This window comes from Saccostrea echinata, unplaced genomic scaffold (assembly GCF_033153115.1).
Source record: "Saccostrea echinata isolate AGI-Se365-2 ecotype Australia unplaced genomic scaffold, CSIRO_AGI_Sech_v1 ptg000012l, whole genome shotgun sequence".
Classification (NCBI taxonomy): Eukaryota; Metazoa; Mollusca; class Bivalvia; order Ostreida; family Ostreidae; genus Saccostrea; species Saccostrea echinata.
Window position 1 is genome coordinate 21,870,839 of NW_026889761.1, and position 23,144 is coordinate 21,893,982.

General features: G+C 33.7%; 3 protein-coding genes across 3 annotated transcripts; 1 reads left to right on the top strand and 2 right to left on the bottom strand.

Annotated features, from left to right (window-relative positions):
* Positions 1-225: 225 nt before the first annotated feature.
* Positions 226-1,284, bottom strand: LOC133185132 (uncharacterized). Its single transcript, XM_061320190.1, has one exon. The coding sequence runs from the start codon at positions 1,282-1,284 to the stop codon at positions 226-228; it is 1,059 nt and encodes a 352-aa protein (XP_061176174.1).
* A 2,027-nt stretch (positions 1,285-3,311) lies between these two features.
* LOC133186125 (epithelial-stromal interaction protein 1-like) lies at positions 3,312-6,142 on the top strand. Its single transcript, XM_061321398.1, has 3 exons — positions 3,312-3,770; positions 4,762-5,137; positions 5,557-6,142. Exons 1-3 carry the CDS (start codon positions 3,430-3,432, stop codon positions 5,770-5,772), a joined length of 933 nt encoding a protein of 310 aa, XP_061177382.1. The 5' UTR covers positions 3,312-3,429; the 3' UTR covers positions 5,773-6,142.
* Positions 6,143-11,854: 5,712 nt separating this feature from the next.
* LOC133186127 (PEST proteolytic signal-containing nuclear protein-like) lies at positions 11,855-22,577 on the bottom strand. The gene is made up of 5 exons (XM_061321399.1): positions 22,554-22,577; positions 15,040-15,290; positions 14,846-14,911; positions 13,141-13,199; positions 11,855-12,424 (listed from the first exon to the last, which is right to left on the bottom strand). Exons 1-5 carry the CDS (start codon positions 22,570-22,572, stop codon positions 12,304-12,306), a joined length of 516 nt encoding a protein of 171 aa, XP_061177383.1. The 5' UTR covers positions 22,573-22,577; the 3' UTR covers positions 11,855-12,303.
* Between the last annotated feature and the right edge of the window lie 567 nt (positions 22,578-23,144).

Genomic DNA, 23,144 nt, shown 5'->3' on the forward strand with positions numbered 1-23,144 from the left:
ATTTCTGGATAGGAATGTTGCTCAAATTTTCTTCATAAAACTTTCTGCTGATAGTCGAAACGGTTGATCCTGTGTCTAAAAGTGTTTGAGTTTCTATTTTGTTGATAATAATACTGGTTTCTGTAGGTTTACCGCATATTCCAGGTGGTAAATATTTAGCCATTTTTGCAATCAAAGGGTCCTTAGGTTGTTTGTCTACGGCCGACCCTAGCGCATAGACAGCATCTAGTTTAAATTCTTTCCATGGACATCAGTGTTGGCACGACATCCTCTCTCGTGGTGTCCCTCTCTTCCACAACGTCTGCAGGTAATGCTAGGAAAAGTAAAATGTTCCTTACTGCTTTGCTTCGTTCGAGTAAAATCATTTCTCAATCCTCTACCCCTGTAGGTCTGATCTCGATACCGTGATCCTCTGAATGGTGTTCTAAATTTTGATCTACCTCGTTGTGCAGTCTCTAGATTTTCTAATCTGTGTGTAATTTGCTTTAATACTCCTTTTATCTCATCTGATGATGATGTATCTTCAACAATGGCCTTCTTTGATAGCTGTTTAGAAATTTTCCCTTCACTTTCTTGTTGATTTTCTTTTTCAATTTTCCTCAATGCTACTCGAAGTGAATCAAATGAGTGGTATTTCTCTCGCTCATAGTGTGTAATGTCTTTCAAATCTGGTCTTAATCCTTTCCATAGCATATCATGTAGCATCTTGTCAGAACTGCTTTCAAAAACTTGACCTGTCATTATCGCTCTTCCCAGAATATCTTCCAATCTGCAGCTCCATTCTGTGATGTTTTCAGTCTGTTTCTGCCTTGCACCATAGAATTCACTAAGGATAGATTCTTTCTCATCTACGTCTCCATAAACACTTGTAAGTTTATCCAATATTTCTGGAATCTTTGCTTTAGGTCCAAGTCTCATTACAGTCCGTCCTGCCTCGCCCTTCAATGATTTTCTAATTGCCTGAGCAATTGCTTCTTGTGAATGGGTTTTCTCAATCATAAGACACTTGACTTCATACAGCCATAGGTCAAATGTAGTAGCACTCTTTCCTGTTGGATCTGTTCCTGAAAATGTACTAATGGCAGGAGGATGAATATAGGTAGTCGTTTTAGGAATGGCACCAGCATTCGCACCAGTTCCAGGTTCAATCTTGATTTCCACTTTCTCTTTTACCAGGTACGTTTTCATCCAATTGATTAATTCTTCTTTAGAATCAGCTTTTGGTACTACTTCCATACCCTGAAGGGTTTCAACTAATTTCTGGTATTCCTCTGGCGTTCCCATTTTGTACAGTTATGTAGGATTATTTCAAAAGTTGATATGGACAATTGTTCTTGAGGGTCTGGTGGTTAATATTGCTTTTACATTGCTATTTTAAATTGTATTTTACTCGACTAAATGTATTTAATTAAAGTTTAATTTATTTCAATTTAGTATAGCTATTTAAATTTTATTTTATATCCTGATAAATTTATTAATAGCTGTCTTTAAATTTAATTTGATTTACTATCAAGTGATTCCAAGTTCACTTAAATTTAACTAAGTTTTAAATCAACAATCAGTTTTCAATTGACACCAATTGAAAACTTAAAAAAAAAAAAAAAAAAAATAAACTCAATGTAAATGACACACCTCAGTTGGCAATAACCCAAATAAAAATAAACACCTTCTGAACTAACTTTGTACTACTTAATTAATTCCTCTATATATGACACCTACAGACTGTATCTGATACTAAACTCTTATCAACACCTTGTAATTAAATAGCAATATTCTTCTTTGCTTATAAAATATTTCTCAAGTGAAAAAATAAATTCTAATAATTGCTTTCTAAATATGTACAAGTTGGTTCTCAATCAGGAAATACCAGGCCTTTTGTCAATAATGTAAATTCAGGTTACTTCCGGTCAAGGTCACTCAACTTCAGAGTAGATAATCTTAGCATATAAACATGCTCATATTGCACCAAAAAGTTGTAAAACAGATGCTTATATATTATAACCTTCTAATGCACACACACACAAAAATATATCAGTTCATGCAAAAGAAAAATCAATCTATATGTATACAATATAGTGTAGACCAATATCTACACACACGGTCAAAGTGTATGCTAAATTATCAATATAAGAAATGTCAAATGACAAAGTCTTTCCTGCAAGTTTGCAAGCAAAAATCAAATGTAGACAAAAAAATAAATTTAAAAGTCTTGAACTTTATCCATAAGTTTAATCATTCGGTCTTGTTGTCCACCAGTTCACTTACGTTGTAACACACACTGTAAGTTAATAAAACAGTACCTCAAATTCAATGTAGTTCACAGTCCACGGTTACTTCACTGTTTACATGTGGAACTTCCGGAAATTCAGCTAAAGGTCACTTCCGTTTGAAGACCATGGCGAATGACGTCACTTTGCGGGAAAACTCCTGGCGGATGAATACCGAAATGGCGATTCGTTCACAGTCGTAGTCGAAGTCGAGCCAAAGCCCCACAAAGCTTACACTACCACACACACACACACACACACACACATATATATATATATATATATATATATATATATATATATATATATATATATATATATATATATATATATATATATATATATATATATATATATATATATATATATATATATATATATAAACTTATTGTGAGGTCAATTTTAGCTCAATTTCAATGATTTTTTCACTTTATCATGCAGAATTATTCAAATTTTCTTGTCATAAAATGCTAAACAAAATGATACAATAATCATTGAGAATAATTTATGAAATCGTCAAGACAAAAAATTACATTGATTTCTTAACAAATTAATTAGAGTCGTAAAATTTTTATTTGGCATATGACAAGTGATATCACCGCAATGCCTACAGATAAAATTATTTGAAGAAACTACAAAGGATTCTACATTTCATGGTGTTTTAATCATAAAAAATGAGCAACAAATAAGTCCGAGTCTGCAGTAATATTTTAGAATACTAGTAAATGCATTTTTCAATGCAATATATAGTGGAAAATAAAATTATGACTCATTTATGGGCAGATACTGTATGTACTAAAATATATGTTGTATTGTTATCATTATATCAAATTTTGCAAAATTTAGCAAGTCCCATATACCACAGGAGTCGGCAGTTTTATCCATAAAACAACGTAAACAACAACCAGTGAGCTCGCTACGCTCGCGAAGCTCACTGGTTGTTGTTTACGTTGTTTTATGGATAAAACTGCCGACTCCTGTGCATATACATTACATTAATATAAGTTGTTTCCCTTTATTTTAGAACTCTTTAGCGTTTGAAGTCGTGGTTGCAAATGTCAACAACAAAGTGAAACCGAAAATTGAAGGAAATTTTTAGAAAGTCAATATAAAACAGAATTCCCAGGATCTAATTATAAAACAACAAAAGGCATACACAAGTATGAGTAGATCATTCACAGTGAAACCATCTGTAGCATACAGTCAGGGCAGAGGAAGGGGTGCACCTACAAACCAACCGTCGGTAGGGCGAGGGAGGGCGAGAGGAGGAACAACTGTGAGAACACAGACAGACAGACTAGCAACACGATCAACACAAGCTGATATGGATAAAGATCAGGGACAGCTTGGGGATGGAACTGTCGGTCGACAGCCCGGGGGAGCGGGCGCCGGGATGGAACAGAGAATGAGCCACCAAGGAGCCTTTACAATGATAACTCCCAATGAAAGGAAACGGCAACAGGTTGCAGAACAAGCCAGGCGGGAGGAAGAGGCCTATCAGAGGTACAATACAAAGACTTGTTGTCTAAACCACAGGTACTTGGGTCTCCATTTATAGATATGTATACCTAATTGATCTTTTATCTATACATATATCAATTAGGTATACATAAGTAAGTCAATATAAAGTAATGTTTTTCCCATTGCCGATGAAAAGATTTGTGAAAGCCTACCAGGCATAAGCCCAGCCGGCTAGCTTAAATTGGTGTATTTAGGGATAGAGACATTAATTTAATAGGGGGAAATGTGGCGGTCAGGCAGGATGTTTGCCAGTGTACAGTAGCTTGATTGTTAAAGCACCTGCTTCAAGGGAATTTTAATTTAATAGGGGGAAATGTGGCAGTCAGGCGAGCCAGGTGTTTGCCAGTGTCCAGTAGCCTAGCCGCCAGTGGTTGTTAAAGCACCTGTTTGGAGGGAGCTTAGTTTAAATTCTGTGGTCTTCCACCCTTCTTGTTGCACTTCTGAATCATAAAAACAGGCCTTGTAAAGTAAACCAAATCTACCTGACAGATATAATTATTTACCTTAATTAAACCTTGGTATAGTTTTTCTCTAATTTTTTAGGGCTTTTGATTGTCTATATTTGGGGCCACTGAACAACTCTTTCACAATGAAAAATCCATGTTCAATTGGTTCTTTTTTCTTTAACTGAATGACTGAATGGTTCTTTTCCCATTTGTTATTTCAATCATAAAAGGTAATTGATAATTAATGAAACAACAGAATTATGGATTTTTAAAAATTAAACTTTTTTCTTTATGTTGACTTTCCCAAAAACTGCTAATTTTCAAAATTTGAATGGCCTCAGCCAATGTACCAATAGGGATGCGAGAGCCCTGAGACTTCTAAAATCATCAATTTAATATATTCATAAAGGGGAATAACTTCTGCAAGAACCACAGCAGTGATATTTGTATCTCCATTATCACTCATCACCAGTTATTCTCATGGATAATATGAGTTGTTCTTCTTTGATCACATAATTTCTCTCTAGGCATAAGGAAAACAACAGGCTTGGGCATGTGAGCTACGTTGGAACAGTTGGTGGAGCACAGAAAACTGAGAATGAGGCTCGGCATCAGCAAGCTCAAACCCACAAATCGTCAAAGTTTGACAGTATTCAGAAAAGACAGGCCGCACGAGATGCTGTGAAGAGGAGAGATGAGGAAGAGATTTCAAAAATGAAAGCTGAACAGAGGAGGAAAGCTCAGCAGAACACAAGGTCTGAGGCAGAGAGACAACAAAGGCTGCAGGAGGACCATCGCACGAAAAATGAGGCTTTCCTTAAAAGAATTGAGGCAGAACAGAAATCAAAGTCCAGATCAAAATATAGTCAACCCAGTGCCAGTACAGTGCCTGTTGTTGAAACAGTATGTATATATATACTGGGGTGTTTTTTTTAATATGTAAATATTTTTCTTTCAGACTGTGTGACTGGAATTAAAATTTAGTTCGATTCCCAGGTCCTTGCGATTGACTTACCTTCAAAAATCCCCTCTCTATTAGTCATCAGTTTTTATGTATTTTTCTCCAAGTTAATATTTTTGTTCGAATTGCATGTGAAACTATGTATGCAATATGTATAGCGATTTTAATACTATGAGTAAAATATTAATTATAAACTGCCATTAGGTCAAAATTGTGGTCATTGCCAAAGGGAAAACAAACTTAAGCCTTAAACCTTGCAAATTGAGCATCCCTTTTTTCCAATTCTCTTTAATATATGCATACTAATTCTAACTGATATATTGAATTTACTAAAGTATCTAAAACTTTACAATTTAACTAGGAGAAGAGAGAAGCAGCCTCATCTGGTGACACCCTCCATAATAATGGGGATCCCCCCTTTGTGAACACTGTTGGTAATCTTTCACTTGGGAACACCTATGATGATCCTTCACTCAGGGAGCTACAGCGTATGTTTCCTTCATATGACCAGGATACCTTAAGGGACATTTTATTACAGGCAGGGTCAGTAGAGGATGCCGCTTCCTTACTATCCTGAGTTGGTGGAAAGATGAAATCAAACTTCCATGTTGCAGTGTTCTTAAAATATGGCAAAGACGTAGATCCTGCTTTATATATAAACATTGCAAAGCTGCTTTTTTCATGTCAATAATTTTAGATGTAAAAAATGAACTATTTTTATTTATAATGATATAACATACACGTACATATACATGTACATCTTAGAGAGAATCTCTAAAATGCAGATATTGCCAAATATCAAAAATGTTAAGATTGGCTTCGTTCATGTCTGAATATTACATGTAGTAGTAAGAAAATTAGAAATATGTACAAATCTATTTAACTGCTTAAAAGAAATGATAAATGCACTCATCCTATGCAATTCAAATGGCTCTTTTTGTTTAAATTGAATTTATTTAGTTAATTTTAGGTATCAGTATGTATATATATTTAATTATCAATATGTATACATATATGTTTAAGTTATCTGTGATAGCTTTTATCATTTTAATCCTTTTAACTTTTGATTATATTTTGTTGTTTTGTTCAATTGCTTCATCAGTAAGGTCTGTATCAACTTATTTCATAAGAGAAATGTCTACATTTTGTAAACTTAATTGTCAGGCCTAGCTTATATCTTTGAGGTCATTATAGCCATCAACCATTTCTTAATTCTGAAATAAGATTTAGACAAAATCTAAAATTCACATACAATTTGTAATACAGAATCAATGAATGAGAAATTTGAAAATATCAAAGATTCTTTTAATTCACAGAAATAAAATATTTGTACCAATTGCTTTTTTTAAATAGTACAGTAAAACATGTCTTATCCAGACACCACTGGTTCCCTTAAATTTGCCAGATTATTCAACACTTATTGCAAAGGATGACTGCACTTAACGCCGGGTTTTGGGTCTTTTTCGGTCGCTTCTGTTGCTTTTATATCATAATCTTATTTCATTTTTATATATTTATGAAAGAATCCTGTCAATTTCGAGCCGAATTTAAATATTAAAATGATCTTGGACTGTGATACAATAAAATGATTCTATGTTTTCTGTCCTTACTCTTTCCAAATATAGAGAATTTACACTTACCTGCCCTTGATTAAACATTAGGTATGCATGAGAGTAGGAGCTAATATTGTAAGAATGGGTCTAAAGTTAGACTAGATAAATAACAATGACATGTATTAAAAAAATACGAGATCACTCTTTCCCATTCCCTCTTTATGCTGTATGGCACAAGTACACTATTTTCAGAGGTTTCAAAAACGAAATTAACAATATGAGCGACGTCCATGTAAGTAAAGAATCTTTTAAATCGATGCCTAACAATTTAACGTGTTCGAGCACTTTGTCCTAGTTAGCACAAAACATGCTACCTTACAAGTCACGTGACGGAATTTAGTATTCACAGAGTTACCTGAGGTAAGAAATCACGTGTGAATTATAATATTCAACATGTCACAACCCTTGGTTACAATAGAGAGAGCGAATGTAAGAAGAAGCAGTTTTTTCTCGTTTAAACCAAGAGCGCATGTTTGTCTATTAATCTCCCTTTGACACAACATTGTTAATGCAAATATACAACTACTGTTAAACGGAGAACAATAGACAAACATGCGCTGACTATGTATAAAGTCAGTGAAAAAGTGGGCGTCCTCATTATCGTACGGAGATTCAAGGAATTGTGATGACCCCCGCCTTAGAAAACAGCTTCGTACTTCGTAAATACGTACTTTTATTTAATGTAATTACATAAAGTTGTAGATTAGATGTTGACCATTCGTGCAATTAAAAGAAAAATGCTTGTTTTGAAAGAAGATGGGTGAACAAGGCGGGCGAAGTGCCTATAGTGCGACAAACATGAAGTGAAAAATAAAATCTCATTTATATAAAAATTTTCTTTGATATTTCATCTATTATTAAAGTACACTTTATGTAAAATCTCTACAATTTACAAAAATCTCACAAAGACTGAAATTATTTGCCTACGAAAGAGCATACACACACTAAAGAGGACAAAAAGGATCATTTTCTCATACTTTAACAAACTTTTTCGATATGAGTGGGTCTTTGCTCCATATTTTTGAAAGTTAATCCTAAAAGTTTGCATAAAAATATACATTTTTTGGTTTACAAAAACATGGAGCAAAGACCCACTATACCTTAAAAATACACTTTTATGACAAAGCATTCGCATCTTTCCGAGAAATACTTGAAGTCCATTAAGTCAAGGGTGATATCACAAATATGGTTTAAATGCCACTATTTATCAGGAGCTGTGTAGCGTAGTGGTTAGCGTGTTAGTCTCAAAGCATAATGATTTTTATTGATAGGGGTTCGAATCCCACGAATACAATTTTATTTTTTTCATAAAGAATAATTTTTTTCCGAGATCTTTTTTCCTCAGAAAAGTTTTGTTGATTATAACTTCATAAATTTCAATAATGAGAACTTTACTTTAAATACTTAATTCACATATTGAATATATTTTTTTAAATATCTGAAGCTATAGGCATTCTGCACGCTTTGTTCACCCATCTTCTTTGTTTTGTCACAATTTTCGCATGTTCTTAAGTGCGGTCATCCTTTTGCCAATGGACCACAAAGCTCACATATCAACAGATTCTTATCTAGAAAACTGACCAGTCAGCAATGGTCCTGCAGAGGAATAGAAATCTAATGGTGCAGACAGAGGGACCTTCCTATAGACCTTGCTGGGTCCTATTTGCCATGAAAATGATTCAATCATGAACCTTAATTGCAATCACATACTGAAAATCCAGTGACTTGGTACATGTATGTTCCAGGAATATTTACAACGAATTTGATGGCATATGACTTGGGTTTATTTTGAATATACTGAGTAGCAATTGCACCAAAGTTCCCAAAACTGACAGGCTTAAAAAACCTGCCTAGAGTGGTTTTGTGTCTTCAGAGGTAAGGGGGGGGGGGGGGGAAGATGGGGTCAACCATGTTCATTCTCTGTGGCCAGGTCCCTTAGTTGGTAATAACACATTTTCCAAAATAAAGCTAAAACATTTAAGGAGTCAGTTTTGGTTGTATTCTAAAGACCTTGATATTTTCCTTAAAAATGGTATACTTCAGAGGAATTGCACATCAAAATATATAATGGAAATGTGCAACAGAGGTTCATGTCAGTTTGATATCAGTGTTCTCCGTCATTTAAAATTTAACTGTGGCTCAAACTGTGTGAATATTATCAGAGTTTAAGGGCATTTTGTTGTAATGACTGACAAAACTCAAGGTTAGGGTTAACATATATCAGTTAGTTTTTAATTTATTAAAACTTTTATTCAAGGTTAATTACATCTTTCAAACATCCCCTTGTAAGAATGGCAAATCAGAGGCATGGACAAATACACCCCGCTGGGTTTTTCAGAGAAAGTACCAAATCACTAATGTTTTCTAGATGTGAGAGGTGTTCACAATTTCCTTAAACATTTACAGTGAAAATTTAATTACTCATTATATTTTTTTATACGTCCGTCTTAAGACGGGACGTATTATATTATAGCGTTCATGTCCGTCCGTCCGTCTGTTAGCTTTTTCATGTCTGACTCATAACTTTAGTAGTATTAGGCCTAGAATTATCAAACTTTGTCAGCTGATACATCTAGGGTAAACGGTGTGTCGCACATTAAAACCAGGTCGCTCTGACCTTTAATAAAGACGCTATGGCCAAATATGGAAAAATCATAACTAGAAAACCATTAGACTTTGAATCAAACAACTATGTCTTTTAACTTTTAAATTACACAATCCCAAAAGATGTCAGAGTATTGCAGTATCTTTATTAAAAAAGTGTTAAATCAAGAAAATACTAGTCTTATTTCTTTCATTATGTTCTTTACAGCAATCTGTAACAAGAAAAATTCCACCTCTCCCATGGGTGTAATGATCAGGCACTGGTCAAGGAAAATTTTGATAGCAGAAAATTGCATGTCAAATTAGAGATAAATTAATGAGTTTAGTGTGAGGAGATAACTGGTAGAGCATCTCTGATCAAGCACGTGTTATCTACATCTCTTGGGAAATGGGCAAAAGGAATCAGTCTCTTAATTAATTGCTTGTGTTGTATTGAATTGTTCTTGTTGGCTAGTCTTACTTTCAAGATAAATTTGATGCAATTAAAACTAATTTGATATTGTATATAATAATTAAAACTTATATGATATAATTTAAACTAATTATTTATTGTACATTTTTTTTTTGAATTTTTATATCTTTACAACAAATTGCAGACTGCCTTATCTCGCTAAGATGTCATTCGAACAATTGAATCTAAACTGTTTATGATAATTTAACAATATTTGATGGGTGTATAACGCTGTGGTGGGGCACTTTATTTAATGAATGAAACTAAGGTGCAGCCTAATAAAACATCAACACTAATAATTACAGTGTTTTTTATTACATTGAAAAAATAGTTTGCAACTATCTGTCATCTTTGTGAGACATGACACTCTGCAAATTGATTGTTGAAAAAAAAAATCATAATTAATTATACAAAATCAAATTGATTTTAATACATGTACCTTTATATCAAACTCATTTTAAAAATAAAAGGCTGGTTTTAGTAACTATGTATTTTGACAGACATAAATAACAGTTAAGAGACTTAGACAACAGAGATCTTTATTTCTTTCTGCCCAATTCCCCGGAGATATAGATAAGACCTGCTTGATCAGAGATGCCCTAACAGCTTCCCACACTGAACTCATTAATTAATCTTTAACTGGATGCCTGTCCACTCATTACTCCCAAGGGACAAATGGATTTACACTATCTGCTGTGTAATGTAAAAACTGTTTTTAATACTTACTGTTTTTAATACTTTGTGTTTTTTTTTTTTTTTTAGTTCTAATGAGTAGTTTTAAGCTGTAGTTCACATTTTTGTACAGATGTTCTAGATTCTATGTCTCAAACCTTAGACATGAACCCGAAATGACTAAGTCAATAAAAATTAAAAAAAAAACCACACCTGTAAAATGCAGAAAAATTATCAAATAATGTTGAAAATACCAGGTGCACATCTTCATATGGTAAATAATAAGTGTACAAATTTTCATACAAATCTATGCAATAGTTTCTGGGAACAGATCCAGACAAAACCACATAATAAAATGAAAAAACACCTGTAAAATGCAAAAAAATTATCCAATCATAATGAAAATACCCGGTGCACACCTTCATATGGCGAATAATAAGTGTACAAATTTTCAGGCAAATCCTTCCAACAGTTTCCAAGAAATGGTCCGGACAAAATCTCATCTACAGACAGACGGACATGCTGATTCCAATATACCCCCCTAAACTTCGTTTGCGGGGGGTATAACAATATTTTATGTTTGTAGGAATGGAATTTGGCAATAGACAGAACCTAAAAAAAAATAATAAAGATGTACAGTTGAACATGTATATAACCCTCCATTTACATTTATTTGGCTAACCTCTTTTTGATCCTATCAGATCTAGTTTCAATACTTTCTTCAGTGATTTTCCCCAAAATTTTGTATAATTTAAAATTCCTAATATCTTCAGTTTAATAATTATAATGTTCTACTTTCTATCTGATATTACCCTTTGAAGAACTCAGTTATTGTGTGTAAATTTCATAGCTAGGATTGAAATGTTTTTAGACTAATTACAGTCTTGTTGTTTTCCTTTTATGATCTTGGTGCAATAAGTATCCACGAAATCTGATCATCTTCAGCGCAATGAAAGCCTTTCTGTGAAATTCACTAAACTATAAATAATTTCTGACATAGTCAATGAAGATTTTAACAGTGCTTTAATGGCCCATTAAAATTATTGCAAGATCACTTGATGTTGAATTACAGCTCTGGAATTGCAGCTCTGGAGAAGAATTTGAAATGTTCGATTTTTTAAGGCTATACACTTGACATACCTCAGTCAGAAAAGCTACCTTGAATTCCAGCTAAGTTAAGCTACAATGAATAAAATACTGAATACTTTGCTTTTAAATACATTTCATGGGCACACATAAATGTAGTATACATTGTATATAATTTCATAAATGAAAATTCAAACACATCTTTTATAGAATGTAAAAAGATGAATATATGGTCAGATTTAGTTACACATTTATTACTTTTTTCATGGGAAAGTTTTGGTCATATAGATAATATGGCTGTACGTAGATTCCTTCCATATGGAAACTCCTAGAAATATTGAGGTTTTGTGTATGACAAAATTTATATGCAACTCATGGAATTCTGATACAGAATATCTATTTTTCATAACTGACACAAAAGTCCTAAAATCTAAGAGCTTCCATTGCTTGAAGGTTGGTTTCTGTATATGGATGTCTCACATTAGCATTTTATAGGTAAAAATTTCATACTGTTTACTGGCATATTGTACCAGTATTTTGTTGAAAATCTAGATGTATGAATATTACAATTTTTTTTTCCACATAAATATTTACATACATGTATATACCAGTGCAATGTACACCAGATAATTATCTGTCAGAATTGAAATTTCATTAAGCTCCAGAAAGTTTTCAGTCCTCATCAATCGTCACACACATCATTCATTTGCTTCAACATTTCCTTCTGGAACAGGCTGTTTCTATCACTGAATCCTAGCCGTCCTTTTCCAAAAGAGTTTGGACCTGTTGATGTGGGAGTATCTCTGCAAGACAATAATTTTTTTTTAAAGTTTTCTTCATCAGTAAATGACCTTCACAGTAGCTCAGTCAGTAGAGTGCTCGCTTCAAACAATGTCACTTATTTAGCAAATCTACCAGTAAGACATAAAGACATTAATGTTATTCTAACCCTGACTTTGTTTCACTTGAGAAAAATTTGAGCTTTTTTCATTTGATATGGAGTCTAATGAGAACAAAATGCACATGGGCCACACTGCTTACCTGAGTCTCTATTTGTTTGTTGACAAATTAATACATAGTTTCATAGATAAAAGAAATCCCTTACTGTGACATTCAAATTAAAATTGAGTATTTCTAAAATTTTCATTCAACGAGTTGACTCAGGACCCCTGATGTTGTGAGGATGGCATTCTCCTTGCAGGTTTTTATATTTCTGGGTAAAATATTGTTACCTGATTGTGCCCCCACCCTAGTTCTAGGGGCCATGACTGGAATAAAATTGAATATTGAATATGCATTATATGGGGATGGTTGCATATTTAAGAACTTCCTGATATTCTTATGTAAAACGTTAACCCTCTATCACATCCAGGATTTGAAGATATACTACATGAGGATGCATGTTAATTTGACTAATTAAGGTCACAAAGGGAAGAAGAATTTTCAACACAGTTATTGTAAATTAATTTTTTATCGTGCAATCTGAAAATGCCTTTTTAGGTCAATCTTGAAGTCTTACCTTCCCACATTCTTCATCCTCATCTTAGCCTCTGGTGGCATCTCCTCTTCTTCATCACTCTGAAATATTTATTTGTGACATGATTAAGTTTTCATCCTGATTCCAACTGGACTATTACCCACTGCAGGGGGTAAACTAAAACAAATTAATTTTCAAAGACTTCTAATGCTCTTCTTATAGAAAAAAGATACGTCTTTAAGAATTTTACATTACTAAGTCCTTTAAAAATTTTACACTCTCGGCTCATGTGACCTTTCCTTGTCAGGATTATGACATATCTTATGCTCATAATCAGAGGTGATATGAAGTATGACCCTTTATTACTCCCTTACAAGTTATCCTATGGACAAAAATTTGACACTTCCAGCTCAGTGACCTTGTCCAAATGATAATGGTATATAGAATCATGATAAACCTTCCAGTTGCAAACAGAACTATGCCAAGTATAACCTTCTATTGTTTCTTTATTTGAAGTTTATAGTACAACAATCATTCAACACTTCTGTACCTTGTGACCTTGTCCTCCTACAAATAACCTTGGTACAAGGCCACTACCTTTTCTGATCTCAACCTTTGTACCAAGTACCAGTTTCTTAAGTTTCTTGTTCACAAAGTTATGTCCAGAGAAGAATTTTACACTACTGGTATTTATAACTTTGCCAAAAAGAAAGAGATGGTAGGTTGACACATACAATTTTGACTTTAGAATCAAATTTAATACTTAAGAGTACTAATTTGTAGAACTTGTGATACATGTACTTGTAAAATTGTCTTTTTCTCTTGAACAACACAGAATTCAAAGCGAATTGATTTTGACACCTGCTAACCTACATATAGATGCTTTCTCATCTACTACATGTATAAAATAATGTAATGTGCTTGGTATGTGTAAGCTGTATAAATCAAACCAGATACCAGACAAGTGCCTGTTTCTTGTGTAAAAACAGCTTATGAGAATAAGAATATAACAAATTGAATGGCAATATGACACAGTAGAAGCAACATGCACATTACACACATGTTCACTTAAAAACAGTCAAATTAGTGTCTTCTAAAACACTACCATTTACTTTATCCAAAACTCTGAATCTTATATCATTATTTAATTAACTCAATTTTTTTTTACCTCCTGAAATCTAATTGATTTTTTTTAGACCCTACACTCTACAACATGTTTCATAAAAGCCCTGGATCATTGTCTATTTGTGTATGTCAGACTCATCAAGAAATGTCCAGCACATTAGGACTTAATTAAATCTTGATGTAATTCCTGGTTAGTCCCTCTTACAGGACATTAACCTTTTAGCTACAAAAGATCAGGAAGAGAGTGCAGTATTGGTCATCCAAGGGTGATGCTGTTATCAGGTGCGAGGACTAATCATGCTCAATCAGAAAACTCATTACAGGAATAGATCCATTGTGATTCCTTTTTTCCAAAGTCATACTTGGAGGTATTAAATGGCTAGCCTCCAACGCCTAGGGTCAGTTCTTGGTCAAGCTTTATTTATAGCTATGGTTTCATAAGTATTGTCTCTTGGGCGTGGTTATTATTAAGTTCGTAAACTAGACCACTAATTTCACTAAAAATCAGCTACTAGAGAAATTTTGCATTAGTAAATAAGCATAGGGTGAATGATCCATTAGAATCAAGCAATCAATTAAGGATATCAAATTTAAAGCGAAGAATGACTCGTGTAATTCTCACCTCTTCCTCGTTAAAAACAGAAGCTATTTTCTTAGTCTTGGGTAAGATAGGGGCTACTTCCTTTGGCTAAAAATAGCAAACATAATTATGCCTCATCAGTGTATACCATAGTACAAGATTTTATTCAAACTGCATTCACAAATTGAGTAAATAGAAAGAAATAATATACTACATTAGCTGCATAAAATATGTACCTGTGATGAGAGAGAGATTTTAATTGGTGCTGCTTTAGCTTTCTTTTCATTGGCCGACTCGGTATTTGGCAGCTTGTTTGCTGATTTAGAGCCTAACTTCATGGCAAATTTCTGTGCTTTAGCTGGTTGTGAGGGCTCATCACTAGCCTTTCTCTTCTCGGGACTGTGAATAGTGGGTTTTCCTGCTTCCAGTGGGGACTTCTCTGGTTCATAAGAGGGTTTCCCACCTGCATGGCTGGTAAACTTGGTCCCTGGTTAAGTGGAAATACTGGCAAATTTGAGAGAAGTAGATTTTTACAAAAAGCAGAAAAAGGGCATCTGAAATCAATTACCTTTTTGAATGTATGCATAAGCATTCATGTAAAAACATTGAAACTGAAGCTGTTAACTGCAACATTTTTAATTTGCAGGTTTTTTTTTAGGTCTCTTAAAAAAATGTGGCCTTCTTGTTCTTGCAGAGGTGTATATATACTTCTATATAAAATTTAAAGCACCTATTAAGCAACACTCTAGCCACATAGGGCATTGTGGAATAAAATGAACGTACATTATTTAGTAATACACTGAGATATTTGTATTTTAAAATGACTAACTAGTGTACCGGGTATATCCCTGCTACACTTAATAAGGGGGAGACCCCTTAATTAGACTTATTTCTATCTATATTATACCTCTGTGTATTTTTTTCTTTATAAAAATATGACTAATAAACCTGCTATTTTTTCCTAAACAACCACAAATAGTTCTTGTGCTATTTGCCCATGGTGAAACTATTCACCAGCAACATTCAATTTCCTCATTTTTTGAATTCATCTCGGAACTTTTCTGGTTTTATCCATATCGTGAAGTAAAGGCCACTCCACTCCAGTATAATAAAACACCTATTTACTGACTATTTGGACAATAGCAAGTTTAATGTCCCCCTCAACAGCAACTATTTCCCTCAGACGTGTCTCAGAAAATAGTTGCTGTCTTGAGGGACAATAAACTTGCTATTGTCCTCATAGCTAGTAAATAGATGTATAATATATGTATAATATATGAGGGTTTAGTTCCTGGACGTTTATGTTTTGAACAGAAATATTATAAATAATTATACACTTGAATTTGGTATCAAAATATTTGTTCCTAAAATTCTCAACAGTTTGTTGTAGTTAAATTCATAATCATCTGAATGAAATACTAGTGTCTAGGGGTACATCAAATTTTCATGAGATGTTTGAATCAATTTTAATGTTAAGAATTTTGTATTGTTTTAAAGATTGCATGAAAACTCATGAAAATTCTGTGCAATACTGTGTAGGTTAGAGGTGTTACTTTATTTTATGTGGCCGTCAATTTCTAAAATAACATCACATCTTAAAGTAAACACCTAAAAGGTGAAGTTGAAATTATTCTTATGGTACATGTATAGTGTGGAGTCATATGTATTGTGTGGATCTTTTAAAAAGGCCCTCAGAAACAAAATATATCTGAAGGTACAATAAAATTTCCAACATAATGCAAATTTCAGGTGTGTAAAGGGAATAAGCATTTTTCTGATAGCTCAATTAAGGAATGCTGGAAAAAAGTTAAAAGTGTCAGAAAGTTAAAAATTATGGTTCCAAGACATTTGCTTCAAGATAGATCTTTTTCTTAAAAACTATGCATTAGCTTATTGGATTTAGGATTCACTTGTATTATTTTTTAATTGATTGCCAGGAACATTATCATAACCATGTTTGTGCATGCTGGGTCTTGCTACTATAAACAGTGTGTGAAAATAAAGGTGTATACAAATCCAATCAAATGACACTTTTCTGGAAGTTTATGTTGAGAAACAAATAACTATTGTGCTTTAGTCATCTCCCCTATTGTGACCCCATCCTAACCCAAAGGAAGGGTGGAATGATTTGAACAAATTTAAATCTAAACTACATGGAGATGCTTCCACATTGAAATGATTTATTATGGCCTAGTGTTTCTTTAGAAGAGATTTAAATGACCCCATCTTATTTTCATTATTTCTTAATTATAATATGACAATGGAACTGGCAACTATCAACAACGACTCATTTGCGTAAAGTTTGGTTGAAAATGAAACAGAGTTTCTGGAAAAGATGTCAAAAATGTGAAAATTTAACAGACAAAAATCAAGCTTTGATCAGAAAAGCTTTCCAGGGCATTTGGCTAGGGAGATTAAAAAACATTGCACAAAGAATTCTAGGTGAACTTTTCCAAGAATATCAGATAGTCAATATAACAAGACTTCCTCAAAGCCTGTATAGACATAGGAACTCTAGGGGATTAATAAAACCATTAAGATCTTATTAGTCAGCTAATATATTTCATTCACCTACATGTACTGTGCTAGCCCACTCATAATGCAGGATTTTAATTAGTAAATGTGTTTCTAATTCCAAAGAGGGCCTGATATATAATATATATCCCAAAGTACCATAACCTCATAACCATAAGCAGAAAACACACTGCATTACTTTCTAAATAATTATTTTTTGTTTGGTTTTTCAATTGCAAAAATTCAACACGTAGATATGACCTTATAAACCTATGAATGTAACTCTATCACTTAGGCACTCTATATAATATGAAAAGGTATTAAACCAAGAGACCCAAGGGCCTGAATAACTGTGTCACTATGACCTACTTTTTGGTCAACATATCTCTGAGCATTAATGTAAAAACCTTCAATTTATGACACCGCTTTTTTGTCTCTTTCTTTGGGAATTGTTTCTTGTATTTTAACACGTTTACACCTTTATCCCGAGGATATCACTCATGGGATATTTTTTTCATATCCCACTGCAGTGATGTCACAATGGGTTTTCATAAAAGTGATAAGTAGTAAGATAATGTAGATTAATTTATGAAAACAGTGTAAAACATTGATGTTGATGTACAAAACATGTGATAAAAAGAATCTCCCATGACTTGTGGTTGCATGGATATGATTTTTATCCAACTCGATGTATGTTTTTTTCCCCTCATCAAGGCTAGGGGATAAAAAACACACAACTTGTTGGATAAAAATCATATCCAACCACAAGTCATGGGAAATCCTATATATATGCTTTAATTTCCCCACCAAAAGCACAGTATTCATTAATTAACTATTTAAAGACTCAAGATATTCTTAGCCTTTCTTGAAATGTTATGTCATGTGCAGGGCTTTAAACTAACTTGTAATCTTTGATAGCCATGTGGGCTACTGAACCTTGCAATTCCGGGGCACACATCAAAATTTATTCGCCCACCTTCTATTGAATATAAAAACAACAACCCCATTTTTCGTTTTTTTAATCATGTGCTTCGTGTTTCTTTTCAATCTGTTGTAACATTATGCACGACTTATCTAAATTTGAAGTGGAACTCTTCTGTTTATGAAGATTGATATGATCATTCAATATCGTATATAGAGCACATGGCACGTTTTCATTCACAAATAACAACAGTACATTTTGGTTTCTTGGGCTCATTGACCCGTCGATGCTACATTGTGCCCGACACAATCAACGCTTTATGTATAAGTACTTCTTACGGGTAATTATAAAGCACTTTACTAATTACGAAATTTTTCAAGAGAAAAATACAAAACATTCGGACAAAATTAAAAAAAAATAATTTATTATTGTAAATTTTCTAATCGCCATGTGGGCAACTTGAATGTAATTTTAAGTCGCCCACATGGAACATTAGACGCAAATTGCGAGTAGGCAATTGTTAGTTTCAAACCCTGATGTGAAACCTTTCATATCAATCTTTCTTCAAATGACTGATGGATGTAAATGTGGGTACTTGTATGAAATATATGGAGATAACGAACAGTTTTCAAGCTCAAAAGTCCATTAATCAATACAAAATAGGAGCTGAGCAAACACGGACCTCCAAACATCAGAGGTGGGATCAGGTGCCATGGAGGAGTGAGCATCCCCTGCCGACCGGTCACACCCGCCGTGTGCTCCTTGTCATGATCGGGAAATAACAGAAAAATCTGTCGACAATTCAGTGTGTAAATAATGGCCTAACAATTAGTATGAAAAACGTCAGTCAGCATTTGACTCAATGATAAATTGTATTTACTGACAAGGTCATTGTATCGACCATAGAACTTACGAAATGATGACTTTAAACGAGACAGCTGATATTCTTGTTTCATCAACTTATTTGTCAATAATTTACCTCGTTTTAGAAATTGTACATAAGTAGAGCATGCTCTTGCGTATCGAATCAACTGAGAGATATATACCCTGGATGCAGGTGATGAAGGTATATTGCTGCATATTAAGGGAAGTTGACGATTGAAAAGTTAAAGTCATCACGTTTATCATAAAGCTTGGTTGTTAGATTACCATTAACGTCTTTTTCAAGTAAAATATCCAAATATGAAACAGATGTGTCAGACTCTGTGGTATCTTTTATCTCAAGTTCACAAGGATATATCGTAGAATGGAAATAGCCATTGTTAATTGACAATACGTCGTCGATATATCTAAATGTCGAGTTGAAGGCCACAGCAAGTGTTTTCTTCTTTTCACGTACAAGATTTTGGACAAATTCTGCTTCATATGAATACAAAAAAAAGGTCTGCTAATAACGGGCCACAATTGGTACCCATGGGAATTCCAATAGATTGTTGGAAGACCTGGTCTCCAAAAATCACATAGATATTGTCAATCAGAAACTCAAGCATCTTTTTAGTGTCAACTTCAGAGTACTTGTGTGAACAATCAGAATGTTTTTTAACAAAATAATTTTGCAAATGACCAATGACAAGGTAAGTATATTTACGAGTTCCATTTTTATTGAAAAAGCAGCTGTCAATGATATCAAAAAGCCTGGACTTTAATTTATTGTGGGGAATGGTTGTGTATAAAGTTGAAAAGTCGTAAGTTTTTAAGCTGTTGATTTTGGTAAAATCTTGTGATTTCAAATTTTCCAAAAGTTCCTTGGAATTTTTAAGTATCCACATCTGATTTACACCATATCTACATATGTAGATATATATATGAGACTGCATAAAGGGAAAAGTTCTTACTGATTTTACGTAAAATATGGTGGAAACAATATATTGTGTAATTTGCGTCTCATTCTTGAACTTGACTGCATGCATAAATGAGGCTACAACAGCATTTGTTTACAAACACCCTGGAGTTTCCTGAAAACAATGGAGTTGCGCTAGTGATAAGAGATAAGGAGTTATATTTTGTGTGTGTGAGGGTGTGTGTGTGTGTGTGTGTGTGTATGTGAGTATCACTAATGTATACACACAAGCCAATGTACCATATGGTTGAGTCAATGAACTGAATTGAAATGAATTTGCATTGGGGTGCATCATTGGTAAACTGTAATAAATTTATCTTTACATACATTTAGAAAATGTCTACAGTAGATTCCAAGGCTTTCAAAAAGATAAGGCAAGACTTTTACAAATATAGAGGGTACCGTGTGGAAGAAATTTATTTAATTAAAAATGTTATAAAATTTTTCTCCATCACATAATTTGGCTGCTACAATCATGCTTTCAGCTAGATAAAAGTACTGGGTACTGACAGACATTGAAATGCCTGAGATTCACAAAATATTATAATGTTTAACTATGACTTATTTCAGGTTTTATCAGAACTGTAGCGTTATGGTTTTATACTTTAGTCTTTGACCATAACGCTACAGATCCCATAATGCAAATATTGTGCAATTAACAAGAAACTCGCTTGTTGTGAATTTGTTGTCGAATGGCATAAAATTCACAACAAGCGACTTAATTGGTTCGGTAGAGCTGACTAGAAAGGGTTAGGAGATGGATAAAATATACAGGTTGGTTATAGAATATGACTTGAATTAGGGAACGAAGGTTCGTTGATTGACCAATGCTGGAAGACTGTGAAATACATCCCCTAAGTGCGCAGAAAATCTTGCGCCATAAATTGCACAATATTTGCATTACAGGATCTGTAGCATTATGGTCAAAGACTAAAATATTAAGCCAAACTATAACGCTACAGTTCTGCAGCTGCAGTGTAGCTGTCATACGATGAACAAAGAATGGGTGGACTTTACTGGCCAGAAAAAATGCCGTAAATTAAAGTTTCATAAAATGTTTATTTCTTTCCATCATATAAATCCAAGATATCTTAACCGTGTATTCATGATACAGATGTGAATTTAAAATGCTCTTTTTGAGGTAAACTAAATAAATATCGAAGGCATGGTGCCTGAAGATTTCTTGAATATCAAAAGATAATCAGGGTCACGCATTTTTCATCGTCTGAATACATAGTCAGCGCATGTTTGTCGGCTGTTCTTAAGAAAACTGTAGTTGTATATTGAACAAAATAATGTCATATTAAAAGGAGAAGAGCCTACAAACGTGCGCTCACACTTAATTTAACAAAAAACAAATTCAAAACAAACTTCTCATTTCCATTGTTATGACTGAGTTAACCTTGATTTGACTTCGATTGACCTGTTAAATATTACAATCTTCATGTGATGTCCACCTGCAAGTGTACTCGTGAAAACAGTTACATTGTATTCTTCAACCTGACCTCGATCTAAATCATGTCTTTGAGCGTGTTTGGTTGCCGTTTTCAGAATTTAGCAAATTAAATGTTGTTTTAATTTTGCGCGTCCTCACATTTTTTAAAATTTCATATTGGCATCGCTGTAATATGCCATACACATATTCGAATTTCTGGAAAGAGAGAGAGGAAGAGAGAGAGATGTCAACAATGACGCCGATCAATAGCCCCGCCTCATATTAATATTGATTACGTGACCTAAAAACCACTCCGGGTACATGCCAAATTCCAGGAGACGACACTAGTGTATCGTTGCTTCAATTTTGATTCATGGCAACAGGGCATTGCTTTTGTACAAATGTTCTACCTAATATAACCATGTATACGTAACTCTTTCTATTGCTTGTAATATATTTTGGATTCACTTCATTTACAGCTTGGTAGAGTAGTCGTAAAAAGATCAAAAATAGGGCGTTAAGTCCACCCATTCTTTGTAGTTATTCTACCAACATGGTCGATTTTTTTTTTAATGCATTTCAGATCATCAATAAATATTAAATTTATAAACTGCTTTCAGTGCTTTTTGTAAAATATTCCTATGTTATAATGCCACTATGTGTACATTTTATGAATCATCTGACAAAGTACATCGTTAATGAACATGTACTGTGCATCTTTAATGACCTTTATGGAACCCTAGTTTACAAAAAAATCTTTTAGCTGGTGTACGTATCATAGCTGTGTTTTGCTGAAAATACAAACAAAGGCAGACAAAAGCAGGTAGAGCCATATACTCGGATACTTTCAGTTTAACACAAAAAGGAATGTTTCTGTTCAGTAAAAATTGGCCGCGGCATGGAAGAACACTTAGACATGTTATAACGAGAAGCCAATTTCTGTAGTAAACAAAATCAAACCTAGATGAATAATTTTCAGAGATTTGGGGCTATAAAATTCTGCAGCTTGAAAAAAAAAAAAAAAAGATTTTCGATCTACCTTCTGTTTGATCAGCCATCTTTACAACAAAACTTTAAAAACCGAAACTGACAACCTTGAAAAACCCGAATTACAATAGACGCGTTTTTTTAAAAAAAAAAACAAAACAAGATGTGTTTGTGAAATACTGATGCCCCCGTATGGCAACTTATAGCGAAGGTTAAACTTTCTCAAATGCAAATCAAATATGTTTGTGCCCAAAGTAAGGGCTTGTCCCGAGGAATATGCTAACTTGTGAATATTGTGAAAATCCTAGCAGCAACCATTGAAAAGATATGGAAAAAAAATAAAGTTTTTCAAAAGTAAGTCAAACATCAAAGTCAAATAAGCAAAATTAACGATGCCCAAGAAAAGGCCTTCTCACAAGAAATACACATGTGATATATGAAAGGCCTAGCACCAACCGTTCAAAAGATACGGCCAAGATTAAAGTTTTTCAAAAGTAGGTCAAACTCCAAGGTGAAGTTGTTGGTATCCGAAGATAGGTTTGTTACAAGGATTACATATGTGAAGTAAGAAAGCCCCTAGCTCCAACTGCTCAAAAGTAATGGTCAAGGTTAAAGTTTTCCAAAAGTAGGTCCTAGGTCAAGG

Coding starts and splice junctions, on each gene's coding strand:
- LOC133185132 (XM_061320190.1), bottom strand. CDS start 1,284: ATGGGAACGCCAGAGGAATACCAGAAATTAGTTGAAACCCTTCAGGGT.
- LOC133186125 (XM_061321398.1), top strand. CDS start 3,430: ATGAGTAGATCATTCACAGTGAAACCATCTGTAGCATACAGTCAGGGC. Junction 3,771..4,761: donor GAGGAAGAGGCCTATCAGAG/GTACAATACAAA, acceptor ATTTCTCTCTAG/GCATAAGGAAAACAACAGGC. Junction 5,138..5,556: donor CAGTGCCTGTTGTTGAAACA/GTATGTATATAT, acceptor CAATTTAACTAG/GAGAAGAGAGAAGCAGCCTC.
- LOC133186127 (XM_061321399.1), bottom strand. Junction 13,200..14,845: donor CTGTTTTTAACGAGGAAGAG/GTGAGAATTACA, acceptor TAAATATTTCAG/AGTGATGAAGAAGAGGAGAT. Junction 12,425..13,140: donor AGGATGAAGAATGTGGGAAG/GTAAGACTTCAA, acceptor ATTGTCTTGCAG/AGATACTCCCACATCAACAG.